Source organism: Lepus europaeus, chromosome 11 (assembly GCF_033115175.1).
Source record: "Lepus europaeus isolate LE1 chromosome 11, mLepTim1.pri, whole genome shotgun sequence".
In the NCBI taxonomy this organism is placed as follows: Eukaryota; Metazoa; Chordata; class Mammalia; order Lagomorpha; family Leporidae; genus Lepus; species Lepus europaeus.
Window position 1 is genome coordinate 17,040,830 of NC_084837.1, and position 21,708 is coordinate 17,062,537.

The 21,708-nt window shown below is 43.1% G+C and overlaps 1 protein-coding gene across 1 annotated transcript in view; it reads right to left on the bottom strand.

Moving 5' to 3' along the window:
• Positions 1–21,708, bottom strand: part of HERC2 (HECT and RLD domain containing E3 ubiquitin protein ligase 2) — a 230,098-nt gene that overhangs the window by 93,486 nt on the left and 114,904 nt on the right. The window contains 11 exon segments of the mRNA XM_062205025.1: positions 2,307–2,308; positions 2,917–3,057; positions 10,289–10,432; positions 12,067–12,205; positions 12,996–13,226; positions 13,472–13,668; positions 13,746–13,893; positions 15,090–15,271; positions 17,123–17,305; positions 18,597–18,789; positions 19,793–19,980. Coding sequence (XP_062061009.1) covers positions 2,307–2,308; positions 2,917–3,057; positions 10,289–10,432; positions 12,067–12,205; positions 12,996–13,226; positions 13,472–13,668; positions 13,746–13,893; positions 15,090–15,271; positions 17,123–17,305; positions 18,597–18,789; positions 19,793–19,980 — 1,748 coding nt within the window.

Genomic DNA, 21,708 nt, shown 5'->3' on the forward strand with positions numbered 1-21,708 from the left:
GGTACTGGGCTGCCCTAAGAAGAAAATTCCCCCTTCCAGAGAAAGCTGATCACACCCAGAGCCAACACACTGTGACACCCAAAGCAACTGGAACATAATCCAAAATTAGATACCCGAAGAACAATAGCCAATAACAGTATAATTGAGAAAAAAAAAAACACCAAGAGTAGCAGAACAACAGGTGGACAAGATGTTAGAATTAGCAAAGAAGAAATCTAACATAACTACTGGAAATGGTTTCAAAAGATAAATATTTTATAAATATTTACATTTTAAGGTCTGAAAAATGGTTATGCGATGAAGATATGAGAGCTAATAGGAGAGACACAAAACTGTAAAAATAAAAACCAAATGTAAATATGGTATGTGGAACATACAAAATAAAATACTTATTGGATGGGGGCCGGTGCTGTGGCACAGCAGGTTAATGCCTTGGCCTGAAGCGCTGGCATCCCATATGGGCGCTGGTTCAAGACCTAGCTGCTCCACTTCCGATCCAGCTCTCTGCTATGGGCTAGGAAAGCAGAAGATGATCCAAGTCCTCGGGCCCCTGCACCCACATGGGAGACCTGGAAGAAGCTCCTGGCTCCTGCCTCCAGATTGGCGTAGCTCCAGCCACTGCAGCCAACTGGGGAGTGAACCAGCAGATGGAAGACCTTTCCCTCTCTCTCTCTCTCTCTCTGCCTCTCCTCTCTCTGTGTAACTCTGACTTTCAAATAAATAAATAAACCTTAAAAAAAGTACTTATTGAATGGACTAAACATCAAATTAGACTCCACAAAGCAGGGCATCTTGAGAGCAGATCAGTATAAATCAATCTGATTAACAAATACAAAAAAAAATATCTTTAAAATAACAAATAGAAACTCACTAACATATACAACAGTGGTCCTCAAAAAAACAAATGGAGAGGACAGGTGAAAAAAAAGTTAAATAAATAAATAAATAAATAGGGGCAGGCACTGTGGCATAGTGGGTTAAAGCCCTGGTCTGAAGCGCTGGCATCCCATATGGGCACTGGTTCTAATCCCAGCTGCTCCTCTTCCAATCCAGCTCTCTGCTATGACCTGGGAAAGCAGTGGAGGATGGCCCAAGTCCTTGGGTCCCTGCACCCACGTGGGAGACCCGGAAGAAGCTCCTGGCTCCTGGCTTTCGGATCGGCGCAGCTCTGGCCATTGCAGCCATCGGGGGAGTGAACCAGCGGATGGAAGAACTCTCTTTCTCTGTCTCTACCTCTCTCTGTAACTCTGTCTTTCAAATGAATAAAATAAATCTTTAAAATAAATAAATAAAATTCTTTTAAAGAGAAATAACCAAAATTTTTAAAACAATCACACCAAAAGACAAGTAACTCAACCAAACCCAAGGACCAAAAACAAAACAAAACAAAACCACACTCACACACATAAGTACACCTTAGTCAAACTGCAGAAAACCATACAAAATATTAAAAGTAGGCCGGCGCCGTGGCTCAATAGGCTAATCTCCGCCTTGCGGCGCCGGCACACCGGGTTCTAGTCCCGGTCGGGGCACCGATCCTGTCCCGGTTGCCCCTCTTCCAGGCCAGCTCTCTGCTGTGGCCAGGGAGTGCAGTGGAGGATGGCCCAAGTGCTTGGGCTCTGCACCCCATGGGAGACCAGGAGAAGCACCTGGCTCCTGCCATCGGATCAGCGCGGTGCGCCTGGCCGCAGCGCGCCAACCGCGGCGGCCATTGGAGGGTGAACCAACGGCAAAAAGGAAGACCTTTCTCTCTGTCTCTCTCTCTCTCACTGTCCACTCTGCCTGTCAAAAAAAAAAAAATTAAAAAAAAAATATTAAAAGTAGCCAAGATAAAACATATTTCACATAGAAGAACAAAGGCTGGCTTTCCATCAGAATTAATGGAGACAAAAGAATAGAAAATCTCTCTTTAGTACAACAGCCCTTCCCAGTTCGTAAAGGACAACTACACTTGCTTTTATGGCCTAACCCTTGGCATTCTCCTAGCATGAGTCCTACTGTGCTCCACCCGACAAGCTCTGAAACTGCTCAGTGTCCTCTTTCTCTCCTTCTGGGGCAGAGCAAAAACACAGCCACCTGCAGCCGCTTTACAGTCAACATCCATCTCTGATGTTTCAAACCTAACAGGCAGCTGAATTGCAGACAGTTCAGAGAAGACAATGCCACCCCACCACTCCCTGTCGCCACACTGAGCCTGTTTTCTTGCTTTCTGCCTGTGAAATCCTAGTCCTTTCTAAGACAGCCTGAGGCAGCCGCTTGCCTTACTGTGGATCCTTGCTCCCCAGAGGGCCAGGATCTCTGAGGACTTCTATTGGGGTCATTTCTGCCAGCCAAACACACTACAAAAGGTCTTTTTTTCTCTCTCTCTTTGATAATTTATTCAGAATTTTTTATATATTATGCCACCAGAAGGATTTGTTAAAATATCTACTCTCTGTTGCTAGCCATGAAAGTTTCTACCCCTCTTAGACCCAGATCCATGCTACCTTTCTACGGGAACATCCTGCAGCCAGCCCTGCACAGCCTTACCAGCCTCCTCACATGCTCCACAGGAACACAGCACATCCAACAGAGGCTTTTGCAAGAAGAAAACAAACAATGCACATCCCTAGGCCTAATATGTCTCTTTCAATAACAGTTCCTGGAAAAAGATCCCACCATGAATATATGAGCATTTAACCACACTGCATTTAGTTAATTGTTTCAAGCAACCTACATAAATCTAAAGGAAGATTAAACTTCACCCTCGCATTCTTTAGCTATTGTTATAATGTTCTGCAGACAATATAAAACATGATCAAAGCCTTAATTAGACACAGAATTTAGGGGGTCTCAAGAAAAATGTACATCTGGTAAAAGAAGCTGTTCACAATTGAGTACATTCTACTGAAAACTGTCAAAGCTGCAAGTCTGTACCTCAGTTCCTGTTTATCAATATGGCCTTCACCGGCGATGGCTGGGTGGCAGAGGCCAGCAACTGCTGCAAGAGGATCATTGGGGGCTGCGGCCCTTCAGGAGACATGTCCCCAAGGTCAGGGGATGCGGCTGCTCCATCATCTGCATTCAAAAACAAAACGTGTATAACATTCCAGTCTCAGCCACAAACATCTCTTATTACTGAGGACACACTGAACACGCTAAACCGCATGTGATTTCTACCTCAATAAGCAACAGACAACCTAAATCTTCAAAGCTCAGATATCAAACAAAAAACACACAACAAAGAATTTTCTCCTCCTCACCCTCTGGTCTCTGTCCTCTTTAGCTCATCTGTCTCCCAAAGCCAACAAAGGTTACTTCTCAGATTTCTTTTTTTTTTTTTTTTTTTTTTGACAGGCAGAGTGGATAGTGAGCGAGAGAGACAGAGAAAAAGGTCTTCCTTTTTGCCGTTGGTTCACCCTCCAATGGCCGCTGCGGCCGGCGCATCACGCTAATCCGAAGCCAGGAGCCAGGTGCTTCTCCTGGTCTCCCATGCGGGTGCAGGACCCAAGCACTTGGGCCATCCTCCACTGCCTTCCCGGGCCATAGCAGAGAGCTGGCCTGGAAGAGGGGCAACCGGGATAGAATCTGGCGCCCTGACCGGGACTAGAGCCGGTGTGCCGGCGCCGCAAGGCAGAGGATTAGCCTGTTAAGCCACGGCGCCGGCCTACTTCTCAGATTTCTGTTGCTGGTCCAAGTCTTCTTTTTTTTAAAAAAAAATTTATTTATTTATTTGAAAGTCAGAGTTATACAGAAAGAGAGAGAGAGAGGTCTTCCATCCGATGGTTCACTCCCCAATTGGCCACAAAGGCCGGAGCTGTGCCAATTCGATGCCAGGAGCCAGGAGCTTCTTCCAAGTCTCCCATGCAGTTGAAGGGGCCCAAGGACTTGCACCATCCTCCACTGCTTTCCCAGGCCACAGCAGAGAGCTAGATTGGAAGTAGAGCAAGCGGCTCTTGAACCAATGCCCATATGGATGCCAGCACTTCAGGCCAGGGTGTTAACCCACTGCGCCACAGCACTGAACCCTGGTCCAAGTCTTCTACCTTCTCTTTCTTCTTTACTCACTATTTTACTATCCCTACCATGTACACATCCAGGTTTGTATTTCTAGCCTGACGTTTTCTTTAAGCCCTATTTAGATCATTAAAAGAAACCAATTCCCAATGTGTCATGTGATCAGGTGATGTCTTCCTGTCTGTTCTGGGGGGTCTGAAGTGAGGCCTTTAGGATTCTGTCGGCCACAACCTCACTGAAGTCCACTGCCACAAGACCCACTGCACACAATCCATACATCAAAGCCCTCACCGCATTTATGTCTGCTGGTTTTACTTTCAGCTAATCATCTAGAACACAAACTGGAAACCTTTCTTTTAAAGGGTAAGACAGTAAACAGTTCAGGCTTCTGGGCCACATAGTCTGTCACAACTGCTCAACTCTGCCACTACACAGCAAAAGCAGCCGGAATGACGTACAGACAAACAGATGTGCCTGCGTTCCCATAAAACTTTAATTACAAAAATAGGTGTAACAGTTACTGCCCTACACAGCTCCAGCTGGAGCTCCCACTCGGTTCAAAGCAGTCACCCTAATTCAACCCTGACACATCAGCTCACTGGGGTCCAACCCAATTCCTAAGCTCCAGTTTCCTAATCTCAAAAACAGTGAGTTATCCTGAAGGTTCTTGCCAACCTTAATACTGAAAAAAAATCTGCATGTTTGATCAACTTTTCTCAAACTCATTAGATTTAAAATTAATTTCACAATATCAAACAGCCCAAATACTTCCATTAAATTTTTTATCCTCAGTAATTCAAACTTGAAATACCAGCCATTTTTCATTTTTTGCTGATTTCCTACAAGGTCATCATCTCTACAAGACAACCCATCATACTGGTACCAGACCTTTTTTCCACTTCTCATACCTTCCTCTAGAAGATGCAATAGATACAAAAGCAATTCTCCATCTCCATGATTTCCAGGTTCAATACTCCTAGACCAGGGCTGTGGCTGTGATGCAATGGGTTAAGCCACTGTCTGCAGCACCAGCATCCCATATGCACGCTGGTTTGAGTCCCAGCTGCTCCACTTCCGATCCAGCTCCCTGCTAATGCACCTGGGAGAGCAGCAGAAGATGGTCCAAGTGCCTGGGTCTCTGCACCCTAAGTGAGAGACAAAGAAGCAGCTCCTGGCTTCAGTCTGGCTCAACCCTGGCCATTGCTGCCATTTGGGGAGTGAACCAGCAGATGGAAGATCTCTGTCTCTCCCTCTCTCTGTAACTTTTCCAAATGAATAAATAAATCTTAATTTAAAAAATACTCCTATAAGCACCTGGCTCCTGCCTTCGGATCAGCACGGTGCGCCAGCCGCAGCGCGCCGGCCGCCGTGGCCATCGGAGGGTGAACCAACGGCAAAAGGAAGACCTTTCTCTCTGTCTCTCTCACTGTCCACTCTGCCTGTCAAAAAATAAAAATACTCCTAAACCTCACGAGATTAATCACCCTGAGTATCAATCCTCATTACGAGGTCTCCTGCCCCAGGTTCCCAAGTCAGCCTCAAGCTTCAGCCTGCTGCTGCGGCACGGTATGACAGGACTCGGCAGAGCTCTCTGGCTTTTAGCCCCACAATTCATCGTTAAACCATGAGCTGCAAGCAAAGCAGGTTACTTTCATTTGTGCTCCTACTGGTCTCCCCCACCAGCATGGAGATTCTTTTTCACCTGCACCTCTCTGCCAAACCCTTCAAGGACCCTCACCCGAGCTCTCCGCGTGCTGTCTCTAGGACGCCTGTGGAAAATGCTTACAGGTCTCAGGGCACACTGGCCTCACACAATGGACAGAGACATACCTCTGTGTCCCTCCTGTCTCCCGATCTCAAGCCTAAAGAGTTACGATCACCAACAAAGTCTTTTACCCCATAATATTTAGCACAAGGTCTTTCAATAGTAATCAAATAATAATAGTTTTTGTTAAAATATAATCAGGCTAAAACAGCTATCAATATTAAAACAATGACCAAATAATATCTCATAGCTTTCTACTAAAAGTGATACAAGTTCAGGCAGTGCTGCGGCATAGCAGGTAAAGCTACCGCCGGCGGTGCCGGCATCCAATACGGTGGCCATTTGGGGAATGAATCAGCAGATGGAAGACTGATTCATCCCCTCTCCTCTCCTCCCTTCTCCTCCCCTCCCCTCTTCTATCTCTCTCTCTCTCGGCCACTGCCACTGCCTCTAACTCTGCCTTTCAAAGAAAACATAAAACTTTTTTTTAAAACAAGTGATATAAGTTAATTCTAGGAGACTGATTAACACAGTGAAGAATAAAGACAATCAGCAAAAATCCCACCAGATTACTGCCACTAGTTTGCTAAACAGATGAAACTATGGCACATCTACAGACACTCAGTAATATGCTTTTTGGTTAACTTATCACTTTCATGGTTTGTTTTTTTTTTTATTCTTAGTGTCTTTTCCATTTTTATTAATATAAAGAGAACAGATATCATTTATTTCATAGATACAAGTCTAAGAAGATAAGCATACTTCCCACCCTCCCTCAATTCCCACTCCTTTTTTTTTCCCTTTAATTTTTGCAATAACATTTCTATATACTTCATAATCACAGGCTTAATGCACCACTAACCATAATGTTCAACAAGTAAAAAGGAGAAATAGCACAGTTCCACAGGAATATAGACAAGGGCTATAAACAATAATCCAATCATAAAATGTCAGTTTCATTGTTATACATTGTTTTCATTTGTACTCTGCATTAACCACCACATTTCAGAGAAAACGTATGATATTTGTCTTTTGGGGACTGGATTAATGGCCTCCAGTTACATCCATTTTATGGCTGAGTAGTATTCCATAGTGTATTTATACCACATTTTCCTTACCCAGTCATTAGTTGATGGAACATATAGGTTGATTCCATATCTTAGCTATTGTGTTTTGAGCTGCTATAAACATGGGGGTATAAGTAACTCTTTCACATGCTGTTCATTTCTTTTTGGTAAATTTCCAGGAGTGCAATGCCTGGGTCTTATGGTAGATTTATTTTGAGATTTCTGAGGAATCTCCATACTGTCTTCCATAATGGTTGCAGTAGTTAACATTCCCACCAACAGTGTATTGGGTAGGGTATCTTTCTCTCCACATCCTCACCAGCATTTATTATTTTTTGATTTTTGGTAATAATCATTCTAACTGGAGTGAAGTGAAACCTTGTTGTGTTTTTAATTTGCAGTTCCCTGGCGGCTAGGGATCCTAAGCATTTTTCATGTGCCTTTGGCCATTTGTATTTCATCCTTTAAAAAATGCCTGTTCATGTCCTTTGCCCTTGACTCATTGTGATCTTTGTATAAGGTATAAGGTACGAGTCTTGTTTCGTAATTGTGCATGCAAAGATCCAATTTTCCAAACACCATTTATTGAAGAGACTGTCCTTTCACCAGGGAGTGATTTCAGTCCATCTGTCGAAGATTAGTTAGGTACAGAAGTGTGGACTAATTTCTGGGGTTTGTGTAACATTCCACTGATCTACATGTCTACTTTTGTACCATACTGGGCTGTATTGATTATAACAGCTCTGCAGAATATCTTCAAGCCTTCTGAGAAGAATGCCCTGGGTATTTTGTCTGCGATCACATTGAATCTGTAAACTGCTTTGGGTAATATGAACATTTTGATGATATTAATTCTTCCAATCCAGGAACACAGAAGATTTTTTCCATTTTTTTTTTTTTGTGTGTGTGTCTGTTTCTATTTCTTTCCTTAATGTTTTGTAATTTTCATCGAGATATTGCATATTCTCATTTAAACTTATTCCAAGCTACTTAACTTTTTGGAGCTATTGTGAATGGGAACAGTTTCACAAGTTCTTTCAGACATGGCATTGTTTGTAAAGACTATTGATATTTGTTTGTTGATTTTATAACCTGCAACTCTGCCAAATTCTCTTATGAGTTAGTATTCTTTTGGTTCCCCTATACATAGGATGGTGTCATCTGCAAATATGGATAATCTGATTTCCTCCTTTCCAACCTGTATTCCTTTGACTTCTTTTTCTTGCCTAATGGCTCTGGCTAAACTTCTAGAACTATACAGAATAGTAATGGTGAAAGTAGGCATTCTTGCTTGGCTCAGGATCTGAGCAGAAATGCTTCCAGCTTTTCATCATTTGATAGGATACTGGTTGTGGGTTTTTCACATATTGCCTTGATTGTAACTGAGGAATGTTCCTTCTATACCCAGTTTGCTAAGGTTTTTATCATGAAAGGATGTTATATTTTATCAAATGCTTTCTCTGCATCTACTGACATAATTGTGTGTTTTATTGTCAATTTGTTAATGTAATATATCATGTTTATAACGATTTGCATATGTTGAGCCATCCCTGCATCTCTGGGGTAAATCCCACTTGGTCTGGATGGATGATCTTTTTGATGTGTCGTTGGATTTGATTAGCTAGTATGTTGTTAAAGATTTTTCCATCAATGCTCATCAGGAATCTTGGTCTATGGTTCTCTTTCTTTTTTGTGTCACTTTCTGGTTTTGGAGTTCAGGTGATGCTGGCCTCACAGAAGTTTGGGAGAATTTCCTCCCTTTCAATTGTTTTAAATAGTTTAAGAAGAATTGAGATTAGTTCTTCTTTAAAAGTCTGGTGGATAACAGCCAGTGCTGTGGCATAGTGGATAAAGCCACTACCTGCAGTGCTGACATCCCACATATACTGCTCCACTTCTGATCCAGCTCACTGCTATGGTCTGGGAAGGCAGTACAAGATGGCCCAAGTCTTTGAACCCTTGCACCCACATGGGAGACCTGGAGGAAACTCCTGGCTCCGAATCAGCGCAGCTCCAGCCATTGCGGCCAATTGGGGTGTGAGCCAGTGGATGGAAGACCCCCCCAGCACCATATCTCCTTCTCTTTCTGTGTCACTCTGACTTTCAAATAAATAAATAAATGTTTTAAAAATAAAAAGAAATAAAAGAAAAGTCTGGTAGAGTTCAGCAGTGAAGCCATCTGGTCCCCAGTTTTCTTTTGTTGGGAGGGTTTTGGTTATTGGTCTATTTAAGTTTTCTATGTATTTGTGCCTCAATTTTGTAAGTTGTATGGGTCCAGAAATCTATTCATTTCTTCTAAATTTTCCAATTTGTTGGCATATAGCTTTTTATAATAATTCCTGATGATTCTTTTAATTTCAGTGGCATCAGTTGTTAACATCTCTTATTTTATTAACTTGGGTCTTCTCACCCTGCCTTTTTATTTATTTATTTATTTAATTAACTGAGCAAATGGTTTATCAATTTTGTTTATTTTTATGGCAGTAAACATATAGATAACATCATTTTGAATGGCACCACAGTATGAATGGTAAATTATGGATTCACCACATAATAAAGGACATTCTAATATCTCCGGGTCTTCAACATTAAAACAGTAACAACAACAAAGTCACAATAGGAGGCTGGCATTGTGGTACAGCAAGTTAGTCACCAGCACCTGCAATGCCAACATCTGATATGAATACCAATTTAAGTCCTGGCTACTCTGCTTCCAACCCAGCTTCCTGCTAGCATAACCAGGAAAGCAGGAGAAGATGCCTGAGTGCCTGGGCCCCTGACACCCACGTGGGACACCCGAAGGAGTTCCAGGCTCCTGGCTTCAGCCTAGCCCACCCTGGCCATTGAGGACTTTTGGGGAGTGAATCAGGGGATAAAAGATCTCTTTCCCATCCTCTCTGTAAGCTGCTTTTACATAAATAAAGAAATAAATTTAAAAAAATTAGTCACTATAGGCATCAGCAAACTTATTCTTCATGTCCTTTATATGATATATTCGCAGAAAAGGACTTACTGAGTGAAAATATATAAATATAAACAGATATTCAGAATTAGAGCCGCAATGTTTCCTCAAAGGCCCAGGAGATATTGTATCAACTTAAATGCCTAACTAGCAACATGAGAAAGGAATGCTATGTATGCAAAGAACCTTCTTAGAGTGTTCCTGTGTCACAGCTTCAGATTTCCTGGGTCTGGGTGCAGCATTTCCAACCACTTTCTATGTGCCGCTGATGCTGCTGGTCCAGGGGTCACACTTGAAGGGGCAGGCATGAGAATACTCTTTTCCCTCCCCAGAAAACAACTTCCTCCATAGCTGGTGGTTACTAGTCAGCTCACAGATCCCTCTTGTACGTGTAGAAGCTACCTCTATTCCCTTTTATAAAATGCTTGCTCCCATCCTTTGCCTATCTGTCTACTGGAGTATCTATCTTTCTTACAAGTCTGGAAGAATTTTCTTTACCTGTAGGAACAGTTCCAGTCTCCTGAACAGCTGGCTGAGACAAGATCTGCCTCAGTTTATCTTGGTGGGAAAGCAGCGCTCGCCCTGCCTTCAGTATGTACAGCTTTAGCTGCTGGCTCCGCAGCAGATCCAGGTCCACTTGGCCTACAAAGAAAAGAACTCAATAAGACCCACTTTCCCTCTTCATCACCAGTAGGGCCATCTCAGCAATACACATACCCTGCCCTTTGAGACCTAACTGACCATACATACACACTGTTAATAAGCAAAGGCAGGAGAGCACTCTTAACTATCCAGGAATGACTCCTGCCCTGCTCTCTAGGAACCTACCTCAAAGGGCTACAGTGAGAGTTAGACCACGATCATTATTAGCAACATCATCAAATGTTTCCCAGACTGCTAAAATTCCAACCAGATACCTAGGTCACAAACAAATTACTTCCACCTTTCTTACAAGACTCTTCTGAGAAACTCTGATCAGACACAGCTCATCTTTAACTGATGAGGATCATGGCAACTTCCCAGGGTCCTGCCTAATCCAGAGATAGGCAGACTGAGGGCTTCCTCATGCCGCAGGCTCAGTGGTAACACAGGTCTGCACCACAGCGTGGCAATAGCATTCCAAGGCTGAACATGGCTGGAGGGCTCAGAAGCAGCACAGGGAACGTATGGTGTGAGGGACAGAGGAGCACAGGTGCCTCTCCAGCTCTGAGACTGACCAACTGGCAGCCAGGTTTATTAACCACGATGGGAAATGAGGGCTACTGGAGAAGACTGACTGCGTTTTGGACATGCTGTGATTTACACGCACAGGACCGCCAATGAGAGATGCAACCTGGAGATTCAGAATTGTAAGTGTAACCATCATAAATGCTGGAGCAGCAAATACATGGATGGACGGTGCGGAGTAGATGAGACAGCTCTAGAAAAGTGGGCAGAATGAACCACAAATCACAGGCAAAATACAAAGAAAAACATGAAAGCAGAATTATAGACTTAAAAGTTTTAAGCAAGAGTAGCTACAGTTTTAGCCCAGTATGCACAGAGCTGAAACAAGGCAGGTTCAAATACAAAGACTCCTAGAGAAGGCACTTAAGATGCCTTGAGTAAAGTTCCAAAAGGGACTAGGCTGGAGGATTAATGGGGAGGAAGAGAACACAGACTCCTCTTCAAAAAGCTTTCTCAGAATAAATGCTGGCACTGACAAGAGGGAGGTGAGCCAATCAGGTGTGGTCCTGAACACTGTACTGAAGGCTGACTCAAAAAACATTCTCATCACCATGCACACAGTTACATTCCTGACCATAACTCAACAAACACTACATAAATGTGTATCCCAAAATTTCAGCCATCTTATGAACTCACTCTGATAAAAGAACAAACAGGGGCAGGCATCTGAAACAGCGGTGAAGATGTTACCTGGGACACCTGCATCCCATATAGGAGCGTCACATTTGAAGCCTGCCTCTACTCCCAACTCCAGCTTCCTACTGATGTTCACTCTTGGAGGGACTAGGTGATGACTCAAGTCACTGGGTCCCTGCTACCTACATGGAAGACCCAGAAGGAGATTCTGATTTCTAGCTTCAAAGAGGACCAATCCCCAGCTGTTGCAGGCATCTGAGGTATGAACCAGTGAATAAAAGATCTCTATACATCTGTCTGTCTATTTATACCTTTCAAATAAGTTAAATAAATACATTTTAAAAGGAAAAACACTGTCCAAACAACACTAGCTAAGACTGTGGCTATACCATCAAGAGGTAACTTGTACTGACCTGCAAAGTTCTGTTTAGATGATTTCTTTATTTTGTGCTTTTCCAATTTGCTTCCAGCAAGGTTCACTAACTGAGCCCAGACAGAGAGCATCGGCTCCGTGAAGGGTAGGTTGGTCACACTAAATGCCACGGCAGGGAGCTAAAGAGAAGGTACAGAAATCTTCAGAGTGCAGCCAATGAGATTAACAAATGAAATACTCTTAAGTTATTATGGCCATGAGACTTAATTTGAAAATACCACACATTTACCTAAATCTTTTTAAATCTGAAAATAATTTTAAAAAGATAACATTAAGGGCAAGATAAAGACTTATACAAGAGGACTTTAAAAAAGTTTGTGAAAAAGTCTAATTTTAAAAACTGAATGTTCCATAAACTTTTTAAGTCCCCTCATATATGTAATAAATACAATCTATATTAATTTTTTCTTTACCAACTTGTCAACAACATACATTGGAATGGTTATTTTTATCTTACATATTTTCTACACATTTCAAATTTCCTACAATATATATACATTCCTGCACTGAAAAACAATATTTTGTGGAGAAGTACAGTCAAAATGCACTCGAGTTATATCAAAATAATGTAAATCACTCACCTTCCCTAAGAATCCCTAATTCATAAGGCTAAGATGACAGTAGCTGCTACGTAAGTCATTGTCACTTAACAAAATTAACAAGCATTTTCTACACAATGAAGTTATTTTTGAAGAAATCATTTTTAAGCTTTTTAAAAGTTGAACTGCTAAAATAAACTTTATAAATTCATATTTTAAAATAAATACAATTATCTTATAGCTGCCCAGTGTCTTTTCGGTTGCTAATGCCCTTTTTCATTTCATTTCTCTAAGGCTAAGACATTTGAAGCACAGCTCTACGTACCCACATTTGCCTTATTACAAGGTAACAGAACATAAGTTCACCTACTGGTTTCAGCTGATTCAGTGGGCAAACACGACACATCCGCATGTCAGAGAACTGCACAGTGATCTTGCCCTTGGGGGTGATGCGCGTTACAGTGCCTTCTCCAAATTCATCGTGCATGACTTGGCCTCCCAGGCGTAGGCGACCATCAATCCCTCCAATCACAGCCAGGACAGCCATGAGACCCCCTACTTCAGGGTTCTCAGAGTCAGGGAAGAAATCATCTAACACGGCCTATGGTGGAGAGCAGACAGCAACTCGAGGAGGCCCAGGAGAGCAGCCCATTCTAACAAATTTACAACTAAACTGAATTAATTTTTGTATGGATAGTACCTTGTTCAATAATTATTTCCATTTAAAATACTTTTAAATATATATTCGAGCAAAATACATAACATTTAAGAAGATAATTTAGTTTAAATGCTAAATTAACATTCCACAAAGAGAAAAACAAGCTTATTTGAAAACAAGGAACTCACTGCTTCTGAGGACTTTCCTGTGCAGCTGTGGGTGACGGAGCGGAGCTGAGAGTTGATGTACTTGTTGATGAGCCCATTCCACTGACTTAGGGAGTGCAGTGTGCGGAGCAGTGCCACCACCTCTTCTGCCAGGGTGCTGCTGTGAGTGGCAGTGAGGGAGGCCTGTGGGCGGGCCCTCCGCCTCCTCAGGGTGGATTCTGAGGAAGAAGCAGAGAGAGCTGCTGCACTGTGCACTGCTCCCTAAGAAGAACACAGGAAGGGAAGAGTCACCCACCTCTCAGTAATGGGATGTCAGACGAACATGTGGTGAGCAGACTACCCAAGAAGCCAAACAGTTTCTCCACAAGGCACTTCATGTCCCTCGCCCTTTCAGTCTTATCCCACGATGGAAGGACTGCTTGCAGCAAATGCACGGCTAAGATCTGATGAAAGACATTTAAAATGATAAGCTTTAAAGAAAGTCATTATCTAGCAGATCAGATTAAGAGTTTAAAAATGTTTATTTTTTACTTTTGTTTCTGTAACTTAATTTATCATGTGAAAATTTTAATAGTCATTGTTTCACAACTAGATATTTAAATACAGTTGAGGGGTCAGTGTGGTACAATGGGTTAAGCCACCACCTGTGATGCCAGCATCCCACATGAGCACAGGTTCAAGTCTTGGCTTCTGCTTCCAATCCAGCTCCTAGACATTGTGTCTGGGAAGGCAGCAGAAGATGGCCTAAGTGCAAGGGCTCCTGCTACCCATTTGAGACCTGGATGGAGTTCCAGGTTCCTGCCTTCAGCCTGGCCCAGGATCAGCCACCAGCCATTTGGGGAGTGAACCAGCAGATGAAAGGCCTCTTTCTCTGTGTCTCCCTCTCTCTGTAACTCTGCCTTTCAAATGAATAAATTTTAAAAAAGAATCCAGATTTATTAATGCTAAGTATTAACAGGAATTCAAAACAATAAGCTACATCCCAGATGTATGTATCTGTTCATTTAATTAAAAATTAATTATTTGGGGCCAGTGCTATAGCATAGCAGGTAAAGCCACCACCTGCAAGTGCCAGCATCCCATGTGGGTGCTGGTTCTAGTCCCAGCTGCTCCACTTCTGATCCAGCTCTCTGCTAATGGCCTGGGAAAGCCATGGAAGATGGCCCAAGTCCTTGGGCCCCTGCATCCGCGTGGGAGACCCAGAAGAGGCTCCTGGCTTCAAATCGGCCCAGCTCTGGCCATTGCGGCCATCTGGGGAGTAAACCAGCAGATGGAAGACCTCTCTTTCTCCCTCTCTCTCTCCCTCTGCCTCTCTGTAACTCTGCCCTTCATATAAAATAACTAAATATTAAAAAAAAAACTAATTCTTTTTAGTTTAATTCTTAAGACAATTTCATTACAGCTCCTGGGAGGCAGATGAGAGCAACTGCAGGGTTTACCACTTAAAGAGAAAAGCAAGTAAACTAAAGTTCAGCAACTTACCCAATGCAATAGCCCCATGGCTCTGGAAGATCTACCTTGTGTCACTTCTAGTTCTTTTCTGCACTCATTACTCAATCAAGGCACCTAATCTCAGGGAGTGGCAGGCTGGCATGTGGATACCTCCTAGCAGGCCGGGTTTTGCCTGGCAGCACATTACCTGCCTCTGCAGGGAGGCGGCGGTGAAAGGTGCATGCCCTTCCATGACCTTCATGAGCAGAGTGATCCACTGTGGTGAGCTGAGGGCGCCACACACCTGTGGCGTGAGTGCAATGCTCCGCACGAACCCAAGCGTGCACCAGCTCCGGTGCTGCTCCCTGCACACAAGCCTGTTTGGAGAAGCTGCCAAGAAGGAAAACAAACTTATTTGGTGCCAAATCTCTAAAGACAAACCATAAGTACAATCCTTATTTTTAGTTAACCTGCTATTCTCATGTTTGAGAATAAGCTACTTTACAAATTTACAAATACAATTTGAGTAATTAAACATGATAGCAGTGGGAGAAAGCTTTTAAGTAACCTCAAAGAATATTTCACAGCATTAAAAAAATTTTTATTTGAGAGGCAGAGACAGAGAGAGAATGAAAGAGAGAGAGAACTATCTCCCCTACTGGCTCATGCCCCAAATGCCTACTTCAATCCAGGTCTACCATGTGCAGAAAGAACCCAAATACTTGAGTCATTGCTGTTGCCTCCCAGCGTGTGCATTAGCAGGAAGCCAGAGTCAGAAGCCAAATCCAGTCACTGAACCCAGGCACACCAACACTGGACACAAGCATCCTAACTACTAAGGATAAACACCTGCCTCTCACAGCAATTTTTTAAATCTTTAAAGTAAGGGTAATAACTCAGACTGATAGATTTTATCTACTTGTTGCTTCTAGGCAACAGGAAAATGACCCATAATTCCAATAGCAGCAGTTTGTGACTATGCATCTATTTTTTAAAATCTCTTATGTTTTAAATATCCCCATGATCTTGCTTATATTCAACCTGCACCATAAATTCCCAATTCAAGTTTAAGACATCTGTACGAACAGAATGAGAACAAAAGGCTTTGTCTGTGTTTACAAATTTGATTCTGGCATCATATCTACTCCTCTTGCCATCTTAGTTTCCACTCGGGTTTCTACTCTGTCCACTCTCACAGGAGCTGAAATCAGAGACTGTACTACTCACAGGGCCCTGCTTGGAGCCTCCTAGCCATCTCGCCCCCTGCAGCACAAGCTCCCTTTCCCCAAGCTCATAGAAAATATTATTAAAAGGTAAGTTCATTTTGATGCAAAAAAATTTTAAGTCCATGCATATAAGGGGTCTTCACAAAGATCATGAAAAATACGTTTTATTAAAAAGCTATGCATTGGGGTGGCACTGTGGCATACCGAGTAAAGCTGAAGCCCGCAGTGCCAGGATCCCATATAGGCACCAGTTCAAGTTCTGGTTGCTCCACTTCCAATCTGGCTCTCTGCTATGGCCTGAGAAAGCAATACAACATGGCCCAAGTCCTTGGGCCCCTGCACCAGCATGGAGACCCAGAAGAAGCTCCTGGTTCCTGGCTTTGGATTGGCACAACTCCGGCCTTTGCAGCCATCTGAGAAGTGAACCAGTGGATGGAAGACATCTCTCTCTCTCTCGCTCGCTCTCTCTCTCTCTCTTTCTGTCTGCCTCTGTTCTCTCTGTTCTCTGTAACTCTGCCTTTCAAATAAATAAATAAATCTTAAAAAGAAAAAAAAAAGCTATGCATGAGGGGCATAATGGTGTACTGGGTTAATCCACTGCCCCTGGAATGCTGGCAGCCCATATGGCCATCAGCTCAAGACCCAGCTGCTCTACTTCCAATCCAGAACCCTGTTAATGTGTCTGGGAGAACAGCAGAAGATGGTCCAATTGCTTGGGCCCCTGTACCCATGTAAGATACCCAAAAGATCCTGGCTCCTGCCTTCAGACCAGCCAGTCTTTCAAATTAAAAAAAAAAAAAAAAAAAAAAAAAACATGTATGAGTTTCAAAAACTTTTGCACCAAAATAAATTTATTTTTAAATTCTATATCCCATAAACTTTATGAAGTACCTTCTAGACACACACATACTCATATACACTCTTGCTTGCCCTCACATACTCATTTCCACACCAACATGACAAATTCACATCTCCCAGTACTGACTCTCTGGACCCACAATTATTCATTCCATACATGTCTTGTCCGTCGTTCCACTTTCCACTAACATTCGCAGCAGTCCACACAAAGTCTTGGTGGCTTCCCCCTGCATGATTTCAGCATGAACTCCAACAGAGAGGCAGAGAGTCTGCAGTAAGTTGATAGTGCTTGTAAGCATCATTGCAGTGGGGTGAATGTTCTTTTCAATCTGTTCCGTTTCTGGAAAAAAAAAAAAATCAAAGTAAGAAACTATCCTCCCAAATAAAACTGGAAGGCAGCCCTACATATAATTGACAGGCTTTACCATCACATTCTTCTTCTTGTTCTATTTCTGAAGATTTTAAAGACAGTTTTAGATTCACAGAAAAAATAAAAGGAAGGTACAAAGATTCTGTTTTTTTTTTTATTTTGGAAAGGGAAGATCTTTAGAAAAGATGGGACTGAAGATACACTAAATGTAGGCATTCCAAGAAGTGTCTTAACTGATGCACCAAACACATATCTCAACAGGTAATTTTTCTTAAACAAATTCAGGAAAAACTCGGAAGCACTGAAATGACTCCAGAGTTTCATTTCCCTAGAAAGACAGCTAACCAAATGTCAAAAGCTGGTTACTGACAAGCCAATTCCAACCTGGTTAAGGACAAAGCACCTGCTCCTACATCCAGGCTGGCTGCAGGACAAGGAAGCACAAGGAAGCAGAGGCCACCAGGCTCCACCTCCTCTGTAAGAAAATCTCCCAGGGACAGCCAGGTAGGGTTCCTATCTGGCAAGCTGGGTGGAAGGATTGGGCAGCACCTGGTGTGGAGCCACAGGTTACAGGTCAGATGCACTGACAACAACCAGCCCCTCTCTGAAGGTCTCTTAACCAGCTGTGAGAAGCTTCAACCATCCATTCCACTCTTGGATACTCCTCAACAATGCCAAGAAGCCCTACTCCCACAACCTTGGATTTCCTTAGACAGAACCTGCCGTTCTGGCACCACCCTCAAATTTCTCCTCTGCTTTCCTGGAAGCAATTAAGTACCGAACGCGGCATGTGAAGTATCCTCAGCCATCACCTAGGTGAAGAAGGAGGCAGATCAGTCTGTGCTTTGAACTCATGGCTGGTAGAGAATGCAAATGGTCTGAGCAGTGGGGTTAGGGAGAACACTTAATCCACCAAGCCCAACCCACTCCCTAAGACTCAAGCTTGGTAGCAACCACACAAGACCCATCTGAGGTGAGGCTACAGCTTGCCTTCCCTTCACAGTCTCAAAGGGGCAGCTGGGGGGGTGGGGGGTGGGAATATGTGAGAAGTCAGTTCCACCTGGGGACCAGGTTCCCAGAGCTACTTTCAGCACCTGCATCAGAATCACTTGGGTCTTCAAAGAGCAAAATCAAATCCAGAGAGTCCTGACTGCAGATACGCTCTGACCCACCACTTTAACTTCCCCGAGAAATGGCAGCCAGCCAACACTAGGACAACTGGCCAGGCCGCCTTGAACTAAATGCCTGCAGAGTCACCCACCGGAGTCATCCTCTGTGTCTGAGTCCTCTGCCGAGGGCTGTGCAGAGACTGGTAGCTCTGCCAGCTTGAGGTCGTACTTTCCTTCTTTCCCCATTCTGTATGAATTGGTGCTGCCCGTGTCCCACTGGACTCTGATCCACCCATCTTCTCCCAGCTCACCAATCACGCGGCCTAGGCCTGGAGGAGGCCCATCCTGAGAAAGTCAAAATAAACACCAGTTAAGAGGACACAAGCTCTGCTCTGGTCCCTCCACCATTCTCCCGAGGGACCTGCCACACACACTTCTACCTGCCAGCCGGCTGTGAAGAGAGATTCACTACACTTCATGCCAATAGACTGCTCCCAAACCTACCTGCACAATGTTGATCTCAAATTACTTTCAATTAAATGCTATGAAATAATGTGTTTATGCTCCTTTACCAAAGAAAAAAGTAGGGAAAATATCAATGAGAATGGTCCTGTTGGGCTTTTCCTTGGCCAACTCAATCCCTGAGGGAGCTTCACAGAAGCAGAAACCTAAAATAACTCAAGTTCCTCCACGTTCCCTCTCTTCCGCTTCTAGGCCCCAGAGGACAGCTGTCTCCCATTTCCACGGGAGAAAGCTGATTAAAGGAGACTTCTATCTTTCCCCAGATGACTGTGACAAAGCCATCTTTAACAGTGCGGCTGAGAACACCCAGATATGACTACAGAAAGCTGAGCACTATCCCAGCTTATGACATTCGTCTGGAGGCACCTGATGGAGATCTGGAAGCAATGTGCTAGAAGGAGAAATGGAACGATGGCCACCCACTTAACCAGTACTCCCAAAATTGCTAGAATCAGGGCTTCGTGGTCACATGGCCAAGAGCGCTCACAGGCAGCAGCCAGGCTTCCTGCCTCAGAGCTTTCACGGTATCAACTCTCTGCTCACTCTCAGTCTTGTTCCAGTCAATTAACAAATTGAGCACATGCCAGTGAATTTTCTGAAATCAACTGCCACTCTTCTCAAACTCCCGCTCGAGGTGCACCGAGAGCAGGTCGCTGCTATTCCCAACTTGCTTTGACTCTGCTGAGCAGCTCAGGAACCAATAACTTTGTCATCTATCAATCTCGCACATGTCCTGAGGTAAGGTAGCTGTCTATTCTGATTTTAATATTCTATACGTCAGGATGTATAGAAGGTGGCTAATGTAGTAAATCATATCTCTGAGTACCTGATCGCCCCATTTCCAATCCACACCTCTCATGACCCTGGTTCCAATCTTCATCATGGCAGCCAGCTCTGGCCCCGAAACAGGGAGCTGCACAGGAGCTGTTTCCTTCCTTGTTTCTTCAAGGACCGTGGCAGACGCTCCTCGGGCAGAAGCATTCATGTCATCCTCAACGTTATCACAACTCGGACCTGGCAAAACACCAACAGCAACAGCTGAGTGATAAACAGCTACACTGTCCTATTCTTAATACATAGAATATCAGTAAGTACTGATAAAGGTAATAAGTTTTAAAGACTTCATACTATACTTGTTATTAATATAATGAATACTGTGGAAATTTTGCCGATTAGATCTAGGCTAAAAAGATAAAGGGAAAGACAAATACATAAATATGCTCCAAAAATATAAAAGATACGCTAATGCTCAGCAAAGCTATTTATTCTACTTTTAGAAACTAACCCTCCCCCTTCACACATGGCCACAACTCAGTGCTAGGGGACTTAAGCTTGCTCTGTGTGACTACACTTAGAAGCTTGCAACTGGTTTCCTCTGGACTTTGAACAGGTACAATTAATTTCCTTTTAATTTTGCTCTGTATCCACTCACTGTACTGTAATAAGCCCTGAATATGACTACATGCTGGGTCTTGTGAATACCTCTGGCAAATCATCAGACTTGGGGTGATCTTGGAGATCTCTGAACACAGAAGTGGCAGCAGACAACCCCAACTCCTCCTGAAACGTTGTACAAGCCTTGCTTAATGAAAGGAAGAATGGAGGAGTAGCACAGAACAATTAACCTGTGCCTTGCTACACAGTCATCCATAATATGAAGCAGAAGCTGAGCTGCTGTCAACTGAAAGAAGTAAAATTTACCAGTGGATTTGAAAATAACAGATCTGCCCCAAGAGAATGGGTTTGCTTTTGACCTTGCTGCTAAATTGAATGGGGTAAACTACAGTGCTAGTAACTCCTCTGGTGGGAGGAAAAAGGATTCAAACAGGCAGGCTTGGGTGGGACAAAAATATAAGAAGTTTTTGGTCTCTTCTCTTCCATAAAGAACCAGCTTAAACCAATTCCCAGACCTGGAACAAAGTTCTATATAAACTAGGAGTGGCAACAGCTTAGCTGTTTTTTCAGCTTAGCTACTGCCTTGGCCAAGGGACCCCAGGAGGGCACAGTGTCACCTTCCAGCAAGAACCCCCAGGAGGGCACAGTGTCATCTTCCAGCAAGATCTCCCTGGGCAGCCTTACTGTTAACTATGTGGAAGTTAAAATTACTGCTAGGAGCCTGAATAAATTTTCAACATGAAAAAGGATTTTTTTCAGATGTTTTATATTTTGTGGCTACAGGGTCTGGATATTTAAAGTTAATATAAAATATTATATGCTTATAATTTATTAAATGATGGGGAGTTCATTCTGACCAGGGAAAGCTGCAATACAAGACACAATTCCCTTGCTCTTTGCACCCAGTGAGGTCAGCAGGAATTCAAACTCGTAGGTAGTGTTAATACAAGTCCCCATAGCTAGCAATTTGTGCTGGAATTTTTGCTGATTGGAAAAATATAGACAATATTTTTTTTTTTTAAAAGTAATTTTTAGAGCAATTTCCAATTACTACTAAGGCCCTGAGGAATCAAATGTATGACTCTTAGAGGGTGACTATTTTCCAGCATAAGGCATATTTCTGAATGGATCAATGTGAACTTTAAGATTGATCAGACAAAAAGAACTTAGAAGAAATTCACTTCTTCACTTGCACCACTGTCCCTGCAGAATCTCAAGATTTTCAGCCAACGAACAACTATAAACCAATTAGATGTAACAGACACAATCACAACAGTCTACTCAAAAACAGCAGAATACACATTCGTCTTAAATATACACAGAAAATTCTCCAAAATAAACCATTAG